General features: G+C 31.5%; 2 protein-coding genes and 1 non-coding gene across 3 annotated transcripts; 1 reads left to right on the top strand and 2 right to left on the bottom strand.

The window, feature by feature from the left end:
- The first annotated feature begins 33 nt into the window (after positions 1–33).
- Positions 34–106, top strand: TRNAR-UCU (transfer RNA arginine (anticodon UCU)). The gene has a single exon. It is a non-coding gene; the product is annotated as a tRNA-Arg (tRNA).
- Positions 107–388: 282 nt separating this feature from the next.
- Positions 389–5,509, bottom strand: LOC111801510 (S-adenosyl-L-methionine-dependent methyltransferases superfamily protein). The gene is made up of 11 exons (XM_023685525.2): positions 5,311–5,509; positions 5,143–5,221; positions 4,946–5,040; positions 3,417–3,488; positions 3,192–3,301; positions 1,958–2,080; positions 1,775–1,867; positions 1,590–1,658; positions 1,382–1,470; positions 1,190–1,287; positions 389–731 (listed from the first exon to the last, which is right to left on the bottom strand). Exons 1-11 carry the CDS (start codon positions 5,410–5,412, stop codon positions 483–485), a joined length of 1,179 nt encoding a protein of 392 aa, XP_023541293.2. The 5' UTR covers positions 5,413–5,509; the 3' UTR covers positions 389–482.
- A 1,013-nt stretch (positions 5,510–6,522) lies between these two features.
- Positions 6,523–10,262, bottom strand: LOC111802394 (uncharacterized). The gene is made up of 5 exons (XM_023686740.2): positions 9,582–10,262; positions 9,222–9,343; positions 9,092–9,132; positions 8,899–8,997; positions 6,523–6,943 (listed from the first exon to the last, which is right to left on the bottom strand). The coding sequence occupies exons 1-5, from the start codon at positions 10,078–10,080 to the stop codon at positions 6,778–6,780; spliced, it is 927 nt and encodes a 308-aa protein (XP_023542508.2). The 5' UTR covers positions 10,081–10,262; the 3' UTR covers positions 6,523–6,777.
- Between the last annotated feature and the right edge of the window lie 13,285 nt (positions 10,263–23,547).

Raw genomic sequence — 23,547 nt, 5'->3', positions numbered from 1 at the left:
TTATTTTTATTTACTTTTATACTTTTAACCAAGGCGCCCATGGCCTAATGGATAAGGCGTCTGACTTCTAATCAGGCGATTGTGGGTTCGAGTCCCACTGGGCGTGATGTTACTTTTATTAATCTAATACATTTTATATATCTTTTTAGTACCATCGGCCATCTTACGCACTAATGACGTTAATTTATTTTATTAATCGTGTTTCTTTTCTTTTTTATTTATTATTTATAAGCGGATACCTCAGGCATGTTTGATTATTTTTTATTTTTATATATTTATTAATTTTTAGAAACCATAAAGTTCAAGACCAATTTATTATTTTTTATTCCACTTCTGTTTTTTTAACTTAAAAAAGAAACCAACATTTTTGTAAATTAGATTAATCCTATAAATAAAAATTAAGGGTTAATTACGATTAGAGTTCAAAATAATAATTGTTTTTCATCATTCAATATTTAAAAAAAAAAAAAAAAAAAATCAAACTAAAGAGCTTCAGGAAAACGTAAATCTGCAGGGCCAGGACCCAAAATGCCCTTCTGTTCACTAATCTTGCCTAGCCCGGAGACCGGAATGGGCATCACAACCGGAACCGGGACAGGTACCGCAACTGAAACCGGAACTGGAACCGGAACCGGAACCGGAGCAGGAGCTGGAACTGGAACCGGACCAGGAACATGTTCTGCCTGTACACTCCTTTCTTCATCTCGCCAGCCACTCCCCTGCCACTCCCTCTACAAAGCCAACCCAAGTAACAAAACCAGATAATGAAAAAAAACAATAAAAAAATAAAAAATAAAAAATTTACATACCCATTTTTCAACCCATTTTATATTATATATCGATTTTACTCGATACCAATTTGTATTACTAGCAATAAAGTTATAATCAACGAATACTATCAACATTCTGTCTCAAGTTTTCATTGCAACTCTCAAGATTTAACTGTCATTGAAACCATCATCATTTTCGGGACTGGATGTCGAAAACGGAGAGCTCGAGACATGTTCCAATGGCAGTATGGAAGAGATGGAGATTTCAATGAATTGTCACTATCTACATATCTTTGTTTCTCAATTAGATGCATGAGCAGGCTTCGGTTGAGATGGTTTTTGTTTATAGCAGTTTGATTAAGGAAGAGCAAAAAAAAAAAAAAAAAAACTAAAATCATGAGATTTTTCTGAAGACTTGCCTCTTCGTGATCATAACTTGTTTCAAGCAATAAAGGGGTCATGATTGGTGGAGTGATGGTTGGATCTGGCTTCTGAAATATGAATGTTGTATACAGACCTGTTAAGGGAAGTTCCACAAAAACATGTTTAATAAAATGCTATAGCTAAAATGATTGATAAACCTTGGGGGAAAATAAATAATCATTTATTACCTAGCACATCATATGATCGAGGAAGAAGTCTCCCCCTGGGATCCAGAAGGTTTGGACCACAATTCATGAGCATTCCTGCAAATTGTGCTCTTTTTGCGGCAATCAAAATAGGGTTGGAAACATAATCAGCCTCGGCTCGAAAGAACACAAGTTGGTGATCTTTACATCAGTTAGAGAAAACTGGGAGTTGAAAGTAAAATGCAAAAACCTGTGATCGTCGTAGAATTCGGTCAAGTTTTGAATCTCGATATACTCAAGACCTGCTTCTCGAGCCAACCTGAGTGAGACGTAGCCACGGTTTCGATAAATTCAGTCAGATATTTGCCATGGTAAATTATATTCATGTATGTGAAGAAATTCTGGTTTTATAACAGAAACAATGAAGAATTGGACCTGATAAAGCTTGGAAAATGGACTAAACAATGCGTCTCGGCAGACGGGTCGTTCGCGAATTTCAGCTGATATTTCTTCCCAAACAATGGGAACCTGGAAATAATACTCAATAACTTCAGTTACCATAGATGGATAAAAACCAAGAGATTAAGAAATGTTCTAAAGAAATCAAATTAGACATACTTCTCTTCCTCAACTTCAAAGGTGATCATGTAGCTTTCAGATCTAATGCAATTGGGTACAATATTAGGCTTCATGCTAGCACTCCTATTGTGGTATGCTTCGACATTCTTCTGATACTTGGCCCTTTAAGAGTACAACAATCTAATATTTCACAACTTTTTTTCTTTATTTTTCATAGCAATAATGTGGCGTAGGACATTACTCTGTTAGTATTGAAAGAAAAGAAACCCAGAATTCAAGAACAAAAAATAAAAGTTCTAACAAATATCTTAAAAAATAACGAACGTTTACACCGAGCACATGCTTAGGACAAGCCAAAGGATATAACGTATAGACTGGTAATCACATTTCATGAACATGTACATTTTTTAGTCCTGCTTTCTGGTAGCTGGTCCCAGTTAACACTGCGGTGGAGTTTGTCATGAAGAATCAATGATCTTTAAATGATAGGTTAGGTCATTGAAGAGAATTATGTAATTCAATTCGAAAAACTTCACGATGTTAGCTAAACACGACTCTCCACAATGGTATGATATTGTCCACTTTGAGCATAAACTCTCATGGCTTTGCTTTGGGCTTCCCCAAAAGGCCTCATGCCAATGAAGAGAGTATTCCTTTATTATAAACTCATGATCATTCCTTAAATTAGCCGATGTGGGACTTTCATCATCCAATACCTCCCCTCGAACAAAGTACATCTCCCTTTAATCGAGGCTCGACTCCTTTGGAGTCTTAGTTATTTTTTACTGCATTCCAGGAGGCTTGCCTCCTTTTTCTTTTGGAGTCCTTTGTTCGACATTTGAGGATTTACCAATCTATTGGCACGGCTAAGTTTAGGGCATGGCTCTGATACCATGTTAGCTGAACACGACTCTCCACAATGATATGATTTTGTCCACTATGAGCATAAGCTTTCATGGCTTTGCTTTGGGCTTCCCCAAAAGGCCTCATGCCAATGGAGAGAGTATTCCTTGATTATAAACCCATGATCATTCCCTAAATTAGCCGTGTGGGACTTTCATCATCCAACACACGACACTTCTTATTGGCAAATTATAAATTATCTACTAAAAATATAAAATGAGAATGCAAAAAAATAGAAAGTAACACTACGCATTCAATATATGCAATGCTAGAAGGAAAAAAAATGGTGGCTGGCAGAAAAATTGATAGTTAATACAAATAAAGCGTCAGATATTACCAAATTACGAAAATAATGAGTGTGATTTCATACCATATTGTAGACGAGTCTGGGGTAATACCAAAAAAATAACCCCCAGGTTTAAGCAATAAAGACACGTTATGTAAAAGTCTCCTTGCTCTCTCCTCGGTTTCGAAACACATCTACAAAAAGGTCCTTCATATTATGTATACGTCATCTAATATATGGAAGACAAGAATCAACTCTCTCCCCTACAATCAATCCACATAAAAATAAAAAGAAAGAACAAAAGAGAACCTGCAGATGCTGCAAGCAGCAGACAAGATCGGCTGTCTCAGCTTTATCTTTCATCTGAGTTTCAATATTTTCCTGTCGAAACAGATAAAGTCAGATGGAAAATAACAGAAAGAACTTGATGTTACATTCTACCTGATAACATACACATACACATTTTGTAACTAATGGCATTATAAGTTTAACACTTGCATTATAACTAGAGGACCAAATGAATTAGCATATGATCACGATGACAATTGTTCGACACGTAAATAATGATATAGAAGTTCCAGGTTGCTAATGCATGGACGTGCTGGTGTGAAGTGAATTCCAGTCCCGTTGACGTGCGGACTTGAACATTTCTTTGTTACCGAAGTTTAATAAATGATGGCAAGCAGAAGAGGGGAAAAAAAAGATTTTCATTCTACTTCATGATTCTTTCGAGTAAAACTTTGATTTCAACATTCATATTATAAAGACATACTGATCAAAGGCATCATTTTCGAAAGCAGGACATAGTTTTTCTTTGCAATATCTCAGTTATTTATTTTTGCTCTTTCTCTAAACAAATGCACTTTTCACTAAAAGTTACGTCCTGTTCATCACAAAAGCTATAATCTCAAATGAGAAAATACATAGATATATAGTTCAACCAGTGCTCTCTTCATGAGCTAATCTAGTATTCTGTGATTGTTCTTTGCCCTGTTTATTCCAATAAGCATGAGCAATAATGATATTAGAGCAGTAGAACTGATGATGCTGAAATTTTGAGCACTTATAGAATGATTCAATTCATTTTTTGGCCAGCCCCTTATACTCAACACGCTGATTAGGGAAGCCTCTTTAAATAGATTCATCAAGTACGTGAAGGAATTTCGGAGAACTGTTCGTGAAAACGATTAATCAAATAAAAACAGCCTAAATTGGTTCTTAGTAAGCATTGATCAAATATTCTATGCCATCAAAACAATGTTGCATAAGTATTAAGAATAAAACTACATGGCATGAATTTCAAACGTCTTAGTACTTGTCTATCTTAAGAATCTATTTGTTGTACAATCATGTTCAGTACTATAGAGCGACTTTGAAAATCTTTCAAGGAAGTAGCATTTATCATAAAGGAAAATTTCAAAGACGATAATATTTCACTTGGGCGTCTCCCGGACAGATTTCCTCCCAATACTAATGAATTCTGTGACCAAGAACACTTAAAGAACAATCTGCTATGATCCAAATTTACAATAAAATCCTTAAAAGAGTAAGATAAGATTATAAACATTACTTTAGTCAACATACTGATTTCACCAAACTTAGTTTAAAAGGTCAGATACATCGCTTGCCTCCAGAACTAGTAGAGGAAGGAAACAATGATGCATCATACAGTTATGTTTTATCCTTAATTTAGTGAATGGTTACTGATAAGAGTACTTTCAACTTGCATAGAGCTTTGTAGTTTCATGGAAATCCTCCCTCAGTTGTTATTGTTCTCAATAAATTGATATTTCTTGGATTTGAAAAGGAAGATAAAGAATTAGGAGCAAAAAACTCACCACGCAAGGATCAACTTCAAAGAATTCAGCAGTGTAAGCCTTCCTCTGGCTCTCCCATGCCTCCCGCATTTGGCCGATTCCAGAAGTGGATCCATCTAAAGAATAGCAATTCCATCAAAAGAACAATACAACAAAAATACAACAAAGCAACTTCTTCTGATGAAAAGAAGCAAGAATCTCAGAAAAAACCTAGATACCAATTCCAATATAGTGACTGAATTGAGCTTCGTCCCACTTCTCCGCATCCGTTCCTCGTGCACAATACAAATCACAAACCTTCATAAACAAAACCTAATTACATCTCGCATAAATTCCTTTCAACCTAAATCAAATACGCCAATTGAAGATGGAGTTTAACGACGAACCGTAACGTAGGGGTGCGCGAAGATCTTTATTAGGGCGGCCTTGGCGAAATCGTACAGGCGGTGGTGAGTCGACTCGGTCCTCGACGGAACAAGTTGACTCATTATGATTCCGAGTTGACAGTTCCTGGTAGCCGGAGCGACGATTCGCGCCTTTTTTTACCCTCCGTTTTCAAGTTTCGAAATTCACCCACGAGACTGATCAAAGAAGATAAAAAATGATGACATTTTTATTAAAAAAATTAAAAAATTTATGGTTTTTTTTTTAGTTTTTTTTTTTTTTAAATTAAAAGTATTTAAGAGTATAAACGAAACTTTTAAAAATTCAAAAATAAACGAAACTTTTATACAAAACTTGCAAATTTTTAAAAAATTAAAAATATTATTCGTAAAGGATGAGAAGAAAGATAAAAAGACACAGAAAAAGACGTTAAAATGTTTCGTATTGTTGTCAGTTTCATGATTCTTAAAACAGGTCTGAATGTTTCGTTTTCCTCTCCAGCCAATGTTTGATTGTGAAGCCTCGTGATTTTTAAAATGTGTCTGCTAGGAAGAGATTTCTACACCAGGAATGTTTCGATACCCTCTCCAACCACTGAGATCTTACAATCCACCCAACGCCCTTGCTAACACACTAGAGGCCAACGTCCTTGCTATCACACTGTCTAGCGTCTAGCTATGATACCATTTGTAATAACCTACTACTAGAAGATATTATTCACTTTAGCCAGTTACATATTGTCATCAGCTTATGATTATTAAAACGCATCTACTAGAGATAAAGTTTTTACGTGGAATCTCACCATTTTTTACCATAAATATTTCACAAAAATTTTGTTCTAAGATAACAAATGACTGCTGAAAAAAAGGTTCCAAAAAAGCATAAAATTGGACCTTATAATTCATTCCTGCACAAAAAAAAAAAAAAAAAAAAAAAGAACAGAGCTAAACTACACTGCCAGTAACTTCCGATCACCTGAAAAGAAGCAATTTGGGTTTATAGATGGTTTGACAATGCAAACCAAACCTAAGATTTTGTTCTTCTTGGTTCTCTGATACTCATTTTCGAAGGAGATATCGAAAACCCGACGAGCATTCTCTGTCGAGACATCAGTGATAACACAATAGATTGCAACCATACCTCCAAAAATGGCAGAAATCCAGCTTCCATTACATCCTCAAAAGGAAACTTATCAACAGAACTCAGGAAAGCAATGCACCAGAACACCCAGAATTGCATTACCAAGTTGAAGTCTACACAATTTTTTGAATTCAAAAAGCATAATGGAAAATCAATTACCTACAAAACTTGTACAAGCGAATCGGATGAAATAAGGTTGCTGGTGCCAATTATTACTGAAATTAAGGCAGTTTATTCAACTTTTGGAGAAAGTTGTCTACTCCTAATGAGAACGACTTGTCTGTCTGACTCGAGATTGAAAGCCATTTTCGATTTCTACACGCTCAGCTTCAGTAACTTTTGACTGATGAGGTCTCCAGAATGTCATAGTGACCGTACCCATGAAACAGCACGTTGATAGGACTTTCTTCACCCTTCTGATACTCCTGACCATACTCGGCTATGTTTATCAGACTATCGGAGCTACTCCCTCTCATGAATACTGATATCGGTGTCCTGCGAGATGCAAAGTGTTACCAGAAGGAGATGAAGTTTAGTAATTAAAGGGTCTTGAACTTTGAACTGAAATTCAATGTCCCATTACTATGGTTTTCATCTATGTAAATGTGGTAAAGTCATTGTACCTAGCTAAAATAACAATCATTCAAGGATGAAAACAATGGGAGAGTTCGACGTGGACATTGAGGATTAATCGACATGTTCCATATCGTTTACAAATACTCATAAAACATAAAAAGATATCATCGATTAACCCCAACATAAATATAAATACTATGAACAAGATCTATAACTTAGTATGAATAGTTTTTTTATTTTATTTATAGAAATATCCATCGATAACTTTGCAAAAATGAAATCTCGATATTGATGACATCATCGACATTTGTATCCTTGTAATAATTCAGATAAGAGTAAGTTTTGGAATGACTTTTGAGAACAACTTTGGAGTGAAATGCCTTTTTATAAACACTTTTGAGAAAAGCATCCAAAAACACTTTTAAGGAACTTTATGGATAATTAGCTTTAAAACATTCTCCACCATCCTGGATGGAACACTTTTTGCCAGATATTACCTAAAATTAAAAGCACTGTTAACCACTTTAAAGGTAAACCTGGATGGAACACTTGATTTATGAAAAGTGTTTGGATTAATAGTACTAATTTCAACAACTGTACCGATCTCACCCTTTCGGATAGTATATAATCTGGCAGTGATTTTCCTATCCCGAGTTATTGGTATGCTTGTCCTAAGCGCATATAAGCTCGAATTAAACCCCATTTGATGAGACCCACTTTCTCTTACTTTTACAAAGCATAAAGAACTCACAATCCAAATACAAGCCGAAGGTTCTCAACCTTGGACGTCTTAGACTCGACTTGTCACTGCCATAAACCAAACATCTCCAAATACAAGCCTAAGGTTCTCAACCTTGGACGTCTTAGACTCGACTTGTTACTTCCATAAACCAAACATCTACAAATACAAGCCTAAGGTTGTCAACCTTGGACTTCTTAGACTCGACTTGTTACTGCCATAAACCAAATATCTCCGAATACAAGCCTAAGGTTCTCAACCTTGGACTTCTTAGACTCGACTTGTTACTGCCATAAACCAAATATCTCTGAATACAAGCCTAAGGTTCGCAACCTTGGATGTCTTAGACTCGACTTGTTACTGCCATAAACCAAACATCGCCAAATACAAGCCTAAGGTTCTCGACCTTGGACGTCTTAGACTCGACTTGTTATTGCCATAAACCAAACATCTACAAATACAAGCCTAAGGTTCTCAACCTTGGACATCTTAGACTTGACTTGTTACTGCCATAAACCAAACATTGCCAAATACAAGCCTAAGGTTCTCGACCTTGGACGTCTTAGACTCGACTTGTTATTGCCATAAACCAAACATCTTCAAATACAAGCCTAAGGTTCTCAACCTTGGACGTCTTAGACTCGACTCATTACTGCGATAAACCAAACATCACCTACTTAAGGATCTACAAGAAGCCCACAGCTCACAGCTAAAAGCCCAAAGCCCCCTACCCTCACAGAAAAATACAAACATGTTTTGTCTATTGGCACATGAAAGCTTAAAGTAAAAAGGGAGAAAGAGCTACTCACATCCACACGAAAACAGGGACTCAAAATGCATCAAATTAGTGTCAGTAACATATCAGCTTATTAGAAGAACAAAGTGTTTAGTTACCACTTTGTGAGACATTATTCAAAGTGATTAGCTGTTTTGTAACATTGGATATAGGACCAAGAATCGAAAAATTATGGTTTCACCGCACACACATCCAACGATTTAGAGGGTAGCAGCCACAATATAACCGTCACGTTAAATAACTTTTTCCCACTTCGTTTCGAACTTCCTCTTTGTTTTAGGAGAAATTTTTATGCAAACTAATAAGAGTCGAATTTTGATAGCATAAACAAAAACTTACTTCAGGACATGAGATGCCATGACCAGCTCAGGCTCTCCACCCCACACGAAAGGTTGCTGAATTCTCTTCACATATGCATCAAAATCTCCTTCAATATACCTAAATGCATTTTCAATCATCACAATCACAATCAGCCCATTTTTTAATCCAACCAAATTGTTCAATTCGTGTCACAAACATCAAAAGAGCTTACCACTCTGTTTCCTTCCGCCTCTTTAAAAGCTCATCAACAACCTGTAAGGAATCAAGAATCACATTCAACAATCTTGAATATCACGCATGCTTTTCCACATTGGAAGATTGTACATGAATTCCAATCTTACCTTAGCCCTTAATTCATCAGCGAGTTCTGTTTGACGATCATCATCAGGTGCTTCTTCCCCACTCTTCAAGCAAGCTCCATGAGCGATTGCCCTAAACAGACACCTACCATCCGCTAGCACGCCTGTTCATGTCAACAACCAGCAGAGCAATCAATAGCAGTAGCCAAGCAAGAATGGAATTCCTAGAGCGATTATATCAATTCTATCAAACTCGTATCAAAGAAATGAATTGAAAAAAACATAGAATTAAGATTATACCATTAAATGATAACTTCCTTCTGTAATCGTCACAAATCAAAAGGAAATTAACTGAGTATAGAATACGTTCAATGAAATGAATTGGCAAATTTTCCACAATACCTGTCACCCTGTAATCAGGTGAGTTCTCATCGTCCTGATTAAATTCATTGCCGTTCGATTCACACCCTTCCTTCTTCTGTTCTATCGATACAGACTCTTGATTTGCATCCACCCAATCGAGCGGCGCAAGACAGTCACAGACACCAAATAGCAGCCAAGCTGAATCGGGACGATGAAGCCAGCGGGCGGGGCGGGCATCCCAAGCAACGTTCCAAGAGCCCTCCCCTTTGCGCGCATGGCAATGAATCGCCGGACGACGGAGATCGCTAGTGCCTCCGGCGCCAGAAGGCAATATAGCGTGCCATATCGAAGCAGCACCCCCGACCGCGAGCTTGCATGCGCTGGAATGGTGGCGCTGTCGCCGATCGAATTGGATAGGACTCTGAACGAGTAACCGGTTCTGCTGGTGGTGGTGGTGGTAAGCGGCCGAGCTGTGAAAGAAATTCGAAAGGGAAACGAGAATCCAAGGCTTCGAACGAGCACAAAGTACTCCAAGCATCAGTCACTTGCATCAATCGAGGCAATCCAGCGCTGACAGGGTGTTCCCTTCGCTGACCCTATGCGGCCATATTCAGAGCTTCGGCGGCCGGTGTCTCTCTCTATCTCTCTCTGCTCTCCTTTTTTCTCTCTCCCACAAAATTCAGAGCAGATTTTTCTTCGATAATCTGCAACGGCGAAATATTTTAGGGAAGAGAGATAGAAATACTGTCAAGTGAGGCCCACCATCCAAAAAAGTCTCTTAAAAAATTAATTCTTTTTTACCATTTTTTTTAATTATTTTTTAATTATTTTTTTTCGAGAGCGTGGTTTTTGTTTTATGTTTTAAATACTTAAAAATTATTTTTAAATATAGTTTGTGTAGTTTAAATAATAATAAAATTTTAACCACCAAAAATAAATAATAATAATAATAATAATTCCGTACTAAACAAATGAATAAGATGTGACAATATAATATAAGAATTTTATTTTTATTGAACTCTTTATATTATTCAAAAATTAAACAAAATTAAAATTAAAATATTTATTAAATTCTTTTACTAATGCCATGTTATTTTAGGTACAGCCACAAAATTTCAGAGGTGGAAATAACGAATTGGTTTGATATTTTTTTATTTCAAACAATTTCATACGTGTCAAAATCTAGACCACTCAAATTGCATGCATAAACATGTCTGTTTTTTTTTTTTATAAATAATATGTAATTAATTTATAAATAAATAATACTTGTTGGGTTAAACAGTTAATTATAAATAGCTTACATGTATGGAGATGGCGATAGCTAGTTTTGGTATGTCGGAAATATTACTTTTACTAAATTCAATCACTGCCTACAGTTTGTGGGTAAAAAAGTAATTGAACAAATATGGAATACGACCGTTTTGAGAGTTCAAAAGCGGTTGAGTATTTATTCCGTACGGTCTTATTCGATCTAATCTTGCCACGTAATTCTTTTACATTGGGTAACGCTCTCAATTTTGTTCCCTCAAATCAAAATTTAAAAAGTGATATCTAACTCGCTCAATCATATGAACAGTTGATCCTAATTGTAACGTATCCAGTTCAATTGTTTTTAACTATAAAACTATTTATAAATTTTTTTTAATGATTTATGACTTTTTTTTTTCAAATAATTTTATTTTAAAATTATTTCCATATAAATATAGTATTTTATTTTATTATGAATTAAAATATATAGTAATTTCAAATAAATAAAAATCTCAAAAAAGTAAAATATTATTTTTCTAAATAATTTCCAAATAAATTGTCAGAGAGATATTATTGAAAAATATGTATAATCAATATACATTTTTTTTAAGAGAAATAAAAAATAATAATAATAATAACTCCTTACACATTATTACTATTTATATTTAGCCAATATTTACTCCTTATCTTAAATAAATAAATAACTTATTGTTATTAATCATTTCTATTTATTTTTATTTTGATACAAAAAAGAAACACAATTTAATTCTTCTCTAGCACATCAAGAAGCATAATTAAATAATTATTTAATAAATATATAACTTTTATATATTTTTTTAATAAATATATAAGAGATATATCAAAATAATAATAAATATTATTATTTTTAACTTAAAAATGTAGTGTCAAATTTTTAATTTGATATTGAAATAATTTATTTATTTGCATTTGTAAAAAAATATATATATATATTTAATTTTTAATTTAACGAAAAAGCCAAAATATAATAAAAAATTATGCTGTCAATTTTTAATTTAACGGTTGTTGTTTTAACTTCTCCTGATTTTAGTTTTAATGTTTTGTGGTAAGTACAGCTCAAGTTTTTATTTTAATGTTTTGTGATAAAAAAATTTAATTAATAATTTCAAATTTTTATTGTATTTTTTAATAAACTTCACAATGAGTTTTTTTTTTTTTTTTTTTTTTACTATTAATTTATTTTTATAACCATTATTTATAAACATTTCTGTTGTAATTTTAATAAAAATCTTTAAAAAAAAAATATTTTAACCGCTAATTTCTTTTCTATATATAGTAAATATATATATAGTACAAGCAGTACAGTACTATAAATTTAAAGATATTTGTGTTTATTACCGAAATTGCCCCTCGAGCATCAAAATACAAGAATATCCGTCCCTCCCTATCTCTTGTTTGAGGAATATGCCCTCCAAATTGGCGACCCTACCTATTATGGGAAATTTTTATGATGTTTATTATAATAAATTATTAATTATTAATTGTTTATGAAAAAATATATATCATATAAATTAAAATATTAGAGGAAGTTTAAATAATTTTTGGAGTCACATTATATGAACCTTAAATAAAATTAAGAATTAAAAAAAAAAAACTAATCAATTTAATTCAAACCAATATAATTATGAAAATTTTAAAAATTTTATTTACTTTAAATTATCCAATTAAAACTTATTACAATTTTTATTTTGAAAATTCATTCAAGAAAAACATTAATTTGTCTAATTCACATTTATGTTAATTAAGTTTTTACTTAATTTAACAACTTTTCTCTTTCCTTTTTAAAGAATATTAAATTATTAGCTTAATTAACTTATTAATTAAATCATCACGTTAACAATTCTAAATTTCTACTTACTTAGAGTCTCTATTAACGTCTTATGCTTTGCTAAAATATAGAATCTAACTCTTAAAAGAAAACATCGTTTGTAATATAAATGTTGAAAACATTTAAAACATCATCTATCTTTGAAAACATAATCATGGTGTCACGTGTTTAATATACGAAATACTGAAAATGGTAAGAAAGTAAAAATAAATACAAAATGATTTAAATCAATAAAATGTAAGACTATCTTATTCTAACATAAGACTAGAAATTTAAATATGAGTCTACCCTATGCAAGTGCCACAATCTTAGTTTGCGATGTCGTCGTCATTCGTACATGAGGCGTCTTGCCTTTACCTAAAAAATGATGTGGCACATGGTATGAGTATCTTGAAGAATACTCAGTAAGTGACTCGCTATAGGGGTCATGCTAAATGCAATCACGTGCAAATATGCTCTAGGAACCTATCTCTATCTCATCTCATACTAGGGGTGTCCACCAGTCCGAACTATTAATATAATATATAATATATATATTATATTTGATTTATTATTATAGACAAATATAGATATTTTATTACTGCTTTAAGTTGGGTGATTTCAGTAAATATTATCAGTTTATTGGTTATAATTTAATTTTTACAAATAAAATTATAATTTATAATTTATAATAGAAATTAAAAAATTAAAAAAAAAAATTGTACCACAAAAATTTATAATTTAAAAGGAAAAAACGAAAGAGTTTTTAGGTTAAACAAAATTTGTGGAATTATTTTATATATACTTTTGGTGATGCAACATGCAAATGTCAGTGAATGCTCTAAACGTGTTGCATTTCACGTGTTTCATAAACAATCTGTTACGTATCAAATCATGCTTCCCATTCAGTCCAATCATTTTTTTTAATTTTTTTTTTTTTTTTTTTTTTTTGTAAATAAAAGTTACTTTCTTTTTTATAAATATAATTTTTTTAAAAGCATGTACACATTTGAACTCCAAAATTATTTTTTTAAGAAATCAAAATTTGCTCACAATTTGAAGGTTGAATAATAAATTTGAATTAAAAAAAAATGTAATGAAGCCTTGAGATTTAAAAGGTTATTATTAGAATTTTTAATTTTAAATTAATAAAAATATTGGTAAATTTAGTACTTTCCATTCAAAATTAAATTTTTGAATGAAAGGATTAATAATTTTGTTTAGAAATCACTATAAACTTTTAATTATTTAAAAATGCTCTTACAAAAATTTCACTCGTACTCTTCAACATTTTAAAAAAGTTAAAAAAAATACTCGTACGGTTAATTTTTACATGTTAATGAGTATTTCTTAAAATATGATAGTAACCGTAAAAATATTTATTTGATTTTTTTTATAAAATGTTTAAAGTTTTTTTTTTTAAGTTTTTTAAAAAGTTTAAGGTATGCTAAAAATAATATTTAATATTAAAATAATCCTAATAAAAAAATTTAACATGTAGAAAGATTATAATAAGTCATTTTAATTTAAAATTTTTCAATTTTATATTTATAGATATTCGAATTTCTTAATTTTATATCAATTAAATTATTAAATTTAAAAAAGTCATAAAATTAGAAATCGATTGGGTATCAAATCGAAATAAAAAAATTAATTGAATACAAGACATCCAATAGCTTCCCTTATAAGGCGGTAGAGTTCAATAATCCAACATTATTATTGTATTTTATTATTATTATTATTATTATCGGTGTTAAAAGAAAAAAAAAAATATATATATATATAATGGGCCCAATTACACTAGCCCATTACTTTCCGTTGAAATGGGTCTAATGGGCCCAATTACACTAGCCCATTACTTACCGTTGAAATGGGCCTAATGGGCCCAATTAAACTTGGGCTGCTCCCATTTTGACTTCTTGTTGGGCTAGTGAAAGCGAATGAGATTTTTCAAAATGCCTTTTTTTTTTTTTTAATTATTTTTATTTATTTATTTATTTCATTAATCAAAATAAATTTAATTGCGATTATTTCTTAAAAAAAGGGAAAAGGCCATTTTTATTAAGACAATATTTGTAATTACCGTAAGATAATTGAATCTATACTAGTTTATAATTATTAAAAAAAGCACATATTATCTTAGTGGGCCATTTTTTTTTTTTGTTGTAATTAATAATAATAATAATAGAAAGCTTTACTCATGGTTTTATAGACACCTAATTCGAATAATTAATTTCTTAAAAATTCGACATTAATTATCATCAAATTATTTATCTCTCCAATCAATTATTTTAAGATTAAAAAAACAACTTATCCCAAATGTAAAATATTTAAAATCTAATTAATTGTTTTTTTCATAAATAACTTTAAATATTAAAAAAAAATCATATAGGTTGGTTGGACTTTTTTATTTTTTTATTTTTTATTTTTTTTTATTTTGAGATTTAATTCAACCAATCCATTGACTTCAGGATGAAAGCTTAACCATAAAATATGTTGCTATAATCCTATTATATTTTGACTAATTTTAAATTTCATAAAAATAGAAATTTTTGCCATTAACTTTTTTATATTTAATAAAAATAATTACAGTAATTTGAAATTTGAATATATTACTCTTTTTTATTTTTATTTATTACTTTTCGTCCATTGAACTTATTTTAAATTACAAATTGATCTCTATAATTTAATTTTTTTTAAGGTAAAAAAAAGTATTAAATTATTTATTAAGTTTTATTAAACTATAAATATAAAAATAAAATTTTCAAATTTTCAGATTTGAAAGATTAAATTTATAAATTTAAATAAAATTGGATCGAATTTCTATGGACGTGACAATGACATCACTAGAAAAAAAATAAAAATAAAATATAAATTAAAAAAAAAAAAAAAAAGGACCACACTACTTGGCAAGCTCCATAGCTTAGGCCACCAATAATTTTAACATAGTACTGAACGCCTAGGTTCATGACTGTGCCCCACCAACGCCTGGAAAAAAATAATAATAATAAAGAAAATCAAATAACAAATTATTAAAAGGATTTTCCTTTTTGAAAATGTAAAAAGAAGTAAGTTTAAAAGCGAGAGCTGGCTCTCTTTTTCTCTTTTTCTCTTTATTTTTTTTTATTTTTTATTTTTATTTTTTCTGCAAGAAACCATTGAAATTTTAAATAATAATTAGTGTTTTATTTATGAAAGTATTCTTTAATTAATAAGAAAATGTTGTTCAATTATTATTTTGTGTGTCGTTTTTTCCACAAATAACTTATTTTTACAAAATGAGATTGAAATTTTTGAATAATGGTAGAAAAGTGTAACATCTCACGTCGATTAGAGAAGAGAATGAAACATCTTTTATAATTATGAGTAAATCTCTTCCTGATAGACGCGTTTTAAGACTGTGAGGCTGACAGTCATATGTAACGGGCACTGTTATCGATTAGAGAAGAGAATGAAATATCCTTTATAATGGTGAGAAAACCTCTCCCTGATAGATGCGTTTTAAAACTGTGAGGCTGACAGTCATATGTAACGGGTACTGTTAAACCTCTCCCTGATAGATGCGTTTTAAAACTGTGAGGCTGACAATCATATGTAACGGGCACTATTATCGATTAGAGAAGAGAATGAAACATCCTTTATAATGGTGAGAAAACCTCTCCCTGATAGATGCATTTTAAAACTGTGAGGCTGACAGTCATATGTAACGGGCACTGTTATCGATTAGAGAAGAGAATGAAACATCATTTATAATGGTGAGAAAACCTCTCCCTGATAGATGCGTTTTAAAACTGTGAGGCTGACAGTCATACATAACGGGCACCGTTATCAATTAGAGAAGAGAATGAAACATTCTTTACAGTAGTTAGAAAACTTCTCCCTGATAGATGTTTTTTAAAACTGTGAGGCTGACAGTCATACGTAACGGACACCGGGTAGTGTGCCAGCGAGGACACTAGCTCTCAAGGCGGTAGATTGTAAGATCCCACATCGATTGGAGAGGGGGACGAAACATTCCTTAAATAGACGAGAGGTGTGAAAACATCTCCCTATTAAACGTGTTTTAAAACTATGAAGCCAGTGGTGATATGTAATAAGTTAAAACAAGCAATACTCTGCTAGTGGTGAGCTTAGTGCCTTTACACGTGTTTTTTTTTATTGATAAAATATTTTTAATTAGTTTATAATAATAAATTTATTAACAGGATCTTTAATATTAATAAAATAACTGTCTTCCGTAAATTATTTAATCAATTTTGGAACTAAAAATGATTTATTATTTTAGAACAGTTTTCCAAATTTACCCCCGCTCTACATCATCGTGACAAGTCCCTATAACTAACTGAACGATGGTTTTAAAATATTAAAATTAATATTTCAAAATAAACTATATTTTTTTAAATTAAAAAAAATAGTTATTTAATATTTGGATAGAAACTCCGTAACAAAAAAAAAAAAAAATCATTTTTTTGGGTTTTTTTTTTCTTTTATTCATATATTTTTCAATAATAAAATCATTGACTATTCATTTAAATTTTCAAAAAAAAAAAAAGAAATTATTCTTATTAAAGAAAATATTATAATATTCAACGTACCGAACGAATGATGTAATACTTACATCTCATAGACTTGTCATATAGATGATGAATTTATTTCATAGAAGAACGGTCTCTTTCAAAGTTATAAATTAGCGTACTTTTTGGATAATTTTTAGAATAAAAATGTTGTTTAATATTTCCATTCTTATTTTAGACTATAAATTTTAAGTTACTTTTTAATTTGGTCCCTATCCAACTTGTAATTATTATATCTAAGTAAGTCTTTATTGATTTTTCGATTCTTAAATTTATAAATATTTTATATTAATCGCTAACACTTACCTTGTAATCAATAATATTTATTTCTTTCACTAATTATTTAACCGTACAATTAATAAATGTATTATTGATACAATCGATTTTATAATTATTATAAATAATTTGATTCCAACTCGTATAAAGTAGAACTATGAAATGTTTATTCTCTTTTTATAAATTCATTAATTGAAAATTTTAATATTTCATAAGATGATTATATGCAGCTTGATCATTATATTAGGGAGGTAGATGAGTAGTTCCCTTGAGTACTGATTCCGAGACTTGAATGATAAGACTCTACCTTTTCAGTGGTCCGAGAAGGACTTAGTTTAGGGTTAGATTATTAAATAAAATATTAATTATAGAATTAGCGGTACTTAATGTAAAATATGTAATTATAGAGATAAAATAAACTTTTGACTCAACGGTAATAACGAACAACTCGTAAATGATTGACTTACTTATAATGATTATATCTATAGATGCATAAAAGTTCAATACAGTGAGGACCTATAATTAAGAAATGAAAACTGATGGATTAGAAAGTTTTAATCCATAAATTTTATGTCATTGGTAAATTTAATTGAAAAAATTAAAATATTTAAATTAATATTTAAAATATTTGGTATAGAAAAATATATTTGATTTAAATTATTGAAATTAAAATTTTAGAAGAAACAATATATTATTATATTTGATATAATAAATATTGAAATAAAATAGGAATAAAATTTAAATTCGTTATATATATATATTTATATTGTAATATTTTATTAAGTTATGATTTAAATAAAAATATATATATTTTTTTAATGTATTAGATATTAAAAATATATTATTTTAAAAGAAATTTTCTTTTGAATTATTATAAATATAAATAGGTTGGATAGTTCATTCTCTTTACTAACGAGTCCATGCAACGTTTTACTAGACCTATTGAGATATAGTTAGGATTGAGATCGTACCTCAAGTGTTGAACGATGGCATCGGGGTGGACCCCTCAACAAAACTTTGGTGGCTATGATTATTAACGAGCCCGTGCAATGTGAAAGTGTTGTTAGGAAAGGTGATGACACCCCCTCTTTATAAAAGTTGGAGTTTCTCGCTTGTTAGTCTGACTTTTTTGGATATTTGAAGAACCGCAGGTAGGTTTGGAACCCTATCCAAGGACAAGGTGCTAGTCTCGATCTCGGTTGGTGGTGCCCTTCTCAATAATTGTTGACTCAACATTGATTTCGTGCTTGAGTCGGGGGGCCCTCCCTCCATCTATCGAGTCAAGTAATTCGCTATCGACAATTTGTCTGTCCTCATGTCATGCTTCTTCTTTCTCCGGATCGGTTTCTAGTGTCAGTCAATCAAGAGTCGCTATCAAGGGCTGAAAACTTACGCATCTATTAGGGAGAGTCTGACAAATTTGCTCATCGTTGAATCATGTTCCTTGGAACTCGTTTAGATTCTTAAAAAAAAAACCCACACGAGTCAACTGAATTGACAAATATAGTTGACAAAATCTCCGATTTGTTATTATTGGTCGCGATCGTCTCTTTCTCGGAGTGCCAGAGTTGTGAAGGGTCTTTTACCTAACTCCATAATAAAATTAAAAAAAAAAAAAAAAAAAAAAAAAAAACCACTCTTAAAAATAAAAATTAGAAGAGAAAAAAAAAAAAAGTTAAAGCTAAACTCCAAAAAAACAATAGTACGAATAGGAGACTTTTGTTGAATAAATTTAGCATTAAATTATTAAGCGGTCCCAACGAACCCTTCAATGTTAGGTGATTTGGCGTTGTCAGCCCAAAATCTCATTATATGAAATACACATGAAATTCGTTACATTCCGCTGAGTTTATTTGAGAATAAATAAACAATCGTTTTGAACTAATTTATACTATTGAGTATGAATTAAAAAAAAAAAACATATGGTATTATTTATATCAACTTATGCCTATAATTAATTTTAAAATAATAAAAAATTTATCAATCACATAAAAAATATGATTATTTTTAATTATTAGAATGTTTTTTTTTTTTTTTTTTTAATTTAATTTATGTAGCAACTAAAGAATAAGCCATAATAATTATTAGAATGCTATTGGTCATGTGGGTAAGATATTGTCCACTTTAAGCATAAGAGCATAAGCTCTCATTGTTTTGCTTTGGACTTCCTTAAATAGAGATAATATTCTTTGATTATAAATTAATGATCATTCCCTAAATTAGCCGATGTGGGACTTTCATCCAACATCTTTCCTCGAATAAAGTACGTCTCTCCTTAATCGAGACTCGACTGCTTTTCTTTTGGAGTCTTAGTCATTTTTTACTATGCCTTCGAGGCTCACAATACTTTTATTAGATATTTGAGAATTCTATTGACATGACTAAGTTTAGGAGAATGACACTAATACTATGTTATGAATCACGACTCTCCATAATGGTTTTGAGGCTTGCAGTTCTTTGTTTGGATAAAAGTCTCACATCGGCTAATTTAGAGAATGATAATGAGTTTATAATCAAACAATACTATCTCCATTGGTGCGAGACCTTTTGGGGAAGCCCAAAGCAAAACCATGAGAGCTTAGGCTCAAAGTGGACAATATCATACCATTGTAGAAAATCGTGTTCATCTAACTATGCGGACACCTCCTTATAAACTTTTTAAAATGCTATTCTCCACAAAAATATTAAAATATTGTTTTTAAAAATAATTGTTTCTAATATATTACACGTTTAGTAAATAAAATTTATCAATTTAAATTATATTTTAGCAAAAAAAAAAAAAAAAAAAAAAAAAAAAATCGCAATCTGATGTAAACCCGTGAAAATTAGTACCGACCTTTCCGTGTAGAGAAGAACCCCTTAGCAGACGATACGACGTCGTTTTTAGCAATTCATTCCCTACCTCTTTTGTCTTCTCTACTCTTCTTTCTTACGCCATCTAATAATTCAAACCAACCATCTTCCTCGCTTGAATGATTCCATGCTTAGACTTGAAAGAATTATGAAAATTATTAAATTATAATTTGTCTGTATATTTTATTTTAATATTTTATAATTTCATATATATCCGTACCATTTAAATCTTCGTTTACACCCTATTATGATTAAAACGTTCATTTTTATTTTTATATTTTAATTTTGTTATTCATTTTAGTCATTATATTATCAAAATGTTTGGTCCTTAATACTTTTAAAAATGATCGAATTACTCTTTATTTTTTAAAATTTAATATGTAGAATAAAAAAATTTATAATACAAATTAGATTTAAGTATATTGCTAAAACGAGACCCGAAAAATGGTCAAAAAGTACATAAACTTAAATTAACAAACACTAAAATAACACATTAAAATATTGGGTCGTTTTTATATGCTTTGATTTTATTTATAATTAAATTTAACTATTAATGGCAACGGGACTGATTTCATATGTTTATAAAACAAAAGAATATTAGCATGTCAACATGAACGTAATTGAACAATGATTGGTTTCTATCCCTTTTTCGAGGTTAGAGATTTATATCTCTATATTTGTCATGCCCCACGTTGGTTGGGGACGAGAACAAAACACTATTTATAAGAGTGTGAAAACCTTCCCTTGGTAGACGTATTTTAAAGCTTTGAGAAGGAGCCCTAAACGGAAAGTCTAAAGAGGACAATATCGGCTAGCGGTGGATCTGGGTTGTTACAAATGGTATCAGAACCAGACGCCGGACGAGATTTGCCAGCCTTCTTGCTCTTCTCCGAAGGTGGGTAAACACGAGGTGGTGTGCCAGTAAATACGCTAGGGCCCGAAGGGGGGTGGATTTGTTGGCGGTCCCACATCAATTGGAAGAAGGAGAGAGTGCTAGCGAGGACGTTAGGCCTCGAAGGGGGGATGAATTGTGATGTAGCTTTCTCGCCCTTCCCCGAAGGGGGGTAGACACGAGGCGGTGTACCAATAAGGACGCTGGCCCTGAAAGGGGGTGGATTTGGTGGCGGTCCCACATCGATTGGAAGAAGGAAAGAGTGCTAGCAAGGATGCTGGGCCCCGAAGGGGGTGGATTGTGATGTCCCACATTGCTTGGGGAGGAGAACAAAACACCCTTATATATCTTTTAAAATTGCTTGGGGAGGAGAACAAAACACCCTTATATATCTTTTAAAGTCTTGACGGAAAGCCGAAAGAAGACAAAAAAAATATATATATAATCTATCTTTTTAGAGGGCAACGGTTGAAAGATGTGGGAAAAGGTGTAGGCGACCAACGATGAAAACTTAAGAAGAGGTGAGATGAGAAGAGAACAAGTGAGTATGTAATAACTCAAGCCCACCCATAACAGATTTGTCCATTTTGGCCTGAGATGAGAAGAGAACAAGTGAGTACGTAACAACTCAAGCCCACCGCTTACAAATTTGTCCATTTTGGCCGGTTACATATCACTCTCAGCCTTACGATTTTTAAACGCATCAACTAGAGAGATGTTTCTATACTTCAACCGACGTGGAATCTCACAGTCCACTCCCCTTGAGGGCCCAACGTCCTCGCTAGCACACTGGCCCGTGTCTAACTCTAATATCATTTGTAACAATCCAATCCCATTGCCAATAGATATTGTCCGTTTTGGCTCGTTACATATCGTCGTCAACCTCATGATTTAAAACGCATCTTCTAGGTAGAGGTTTCCACACACTTATAAGGAATGTTTCGTTCCCTTCTCCAACCGATGTAGGATCTCACAATCTACTCCCTCGGAGGCCAGCGTCTTCGTTCCTCTCTTCAATCGATGTGGGATCTAACAGAGTATAACTTAATTAGGTAGAAGAGAGGGCGAGAAGAAAGATCTAAAAAGTGCAAATTAAAACAATATAAGACTGGATTTTAAACTCTAAACTAAAAGTATAAAACAGGTTCGGTTCGACTGAACCAAATTTACTTTCCTTGAACTTAAAAAACCAAACCGACTGGTTCTAAAAAAAAAACGACCCAACTCAAACCAATAATTTATCTAACCCAACCCAATTTTGGTTTTGGTCGGTTTGGTCGGGTTTTTTTTTCACGCGTATATAACGTAAAAAAACAAACTTTATCGAATACATAAATTTGCCACATGGATTACATGCCGTACATAATACAATTCAACTTTGCTAAATACAGCAAACAACCACGGAGATTTCATGTCGACTTCACTAACGACATAAAAACAGCTACAAAGATTACATGCCGAGGAGATTTCTTTTTAACGGTTACAAAAATCATAAAGGATATTCAACGTCTTTATAAGGGTCTGTTTGCATGACGAAAAAAAACAAAATTTTAAAATGGTAAGTATACTCGATATAAAAATTATAATTTTTTTAATATAACAAAATTAGATACAAAAAATTATATAAAATAAAAAATGGTAAAATGGTTATTAAAAGAATAATTTAAATAATGTAAATCAAATTTCAATTAAAAAAAAAAAAAAAAAGCAAAGTTTTAAAAAATAAATAAAAAGATTAAAATAAAAAAATAAATAAATAAAGAGAAAGTAATAGGAATAATTTAGGCCGCTCTCCTTTAATGTACATTCAAAGCTTGTAAGCCATCCGAGTTAAAAAGCAGATTTGGCCAATCCTTGTCCCTGCTTTATTAACGTGATATTCGGATTTGGTAATACTTTTTAATTATACAATTAAATTACCAAAAAAAGAAAATTGCAAATTAATAATAATAATAATAATAAAGCAAATGAAAATATCTCAATATTATATGAAACGCACAGCTTAATGGTTCTTTCAAAATTAAATTTCTGCCGTCTAGTTAGGAACCCATTTATTAAAAATAAAAAAATAAAAAATAAAAAAACCGGTTCAAGGTTGAAGGTGAATCCATGTCTGTCCAACGCAGTTATTATCCGTTTTGACTCATTATGTATCGTCTTTTGCCTCACAATTTTAAAATTCGTCTACTAAGATGAGGTTTTCACATCTTTATAAGGAATTATTCGTTCCCCTCTCCAACCGATGTGAAATTTCACAATCCACCCTCAATAGACACCACTGTCCTCGCCGGCACAGCGCCTGGTGTCTGACTCTAA

The sequence above is a fragment of the Cucurbita pepo genome, chromosome 9 (genome assembly GCF_057944985.1).
Source record: "Cucurbita pepo subsp. pepo isolate OVF chromosome 9, ASM5794498v1, whole genome shotgun sequence".
Classification (NCBI taxonomy): domain Eukaryota; kingdom Viridiplantae; phylum Streptophyta; class Magnoliopsida; order Cucurbitales; family Cucurbitaceae; genus Cucurbita; species Cucurbita pepo.
Note: the sequence above shows the minus strand (reverse complement) of the source record. Positions and strands in the feature narration are given on the sequence as shown.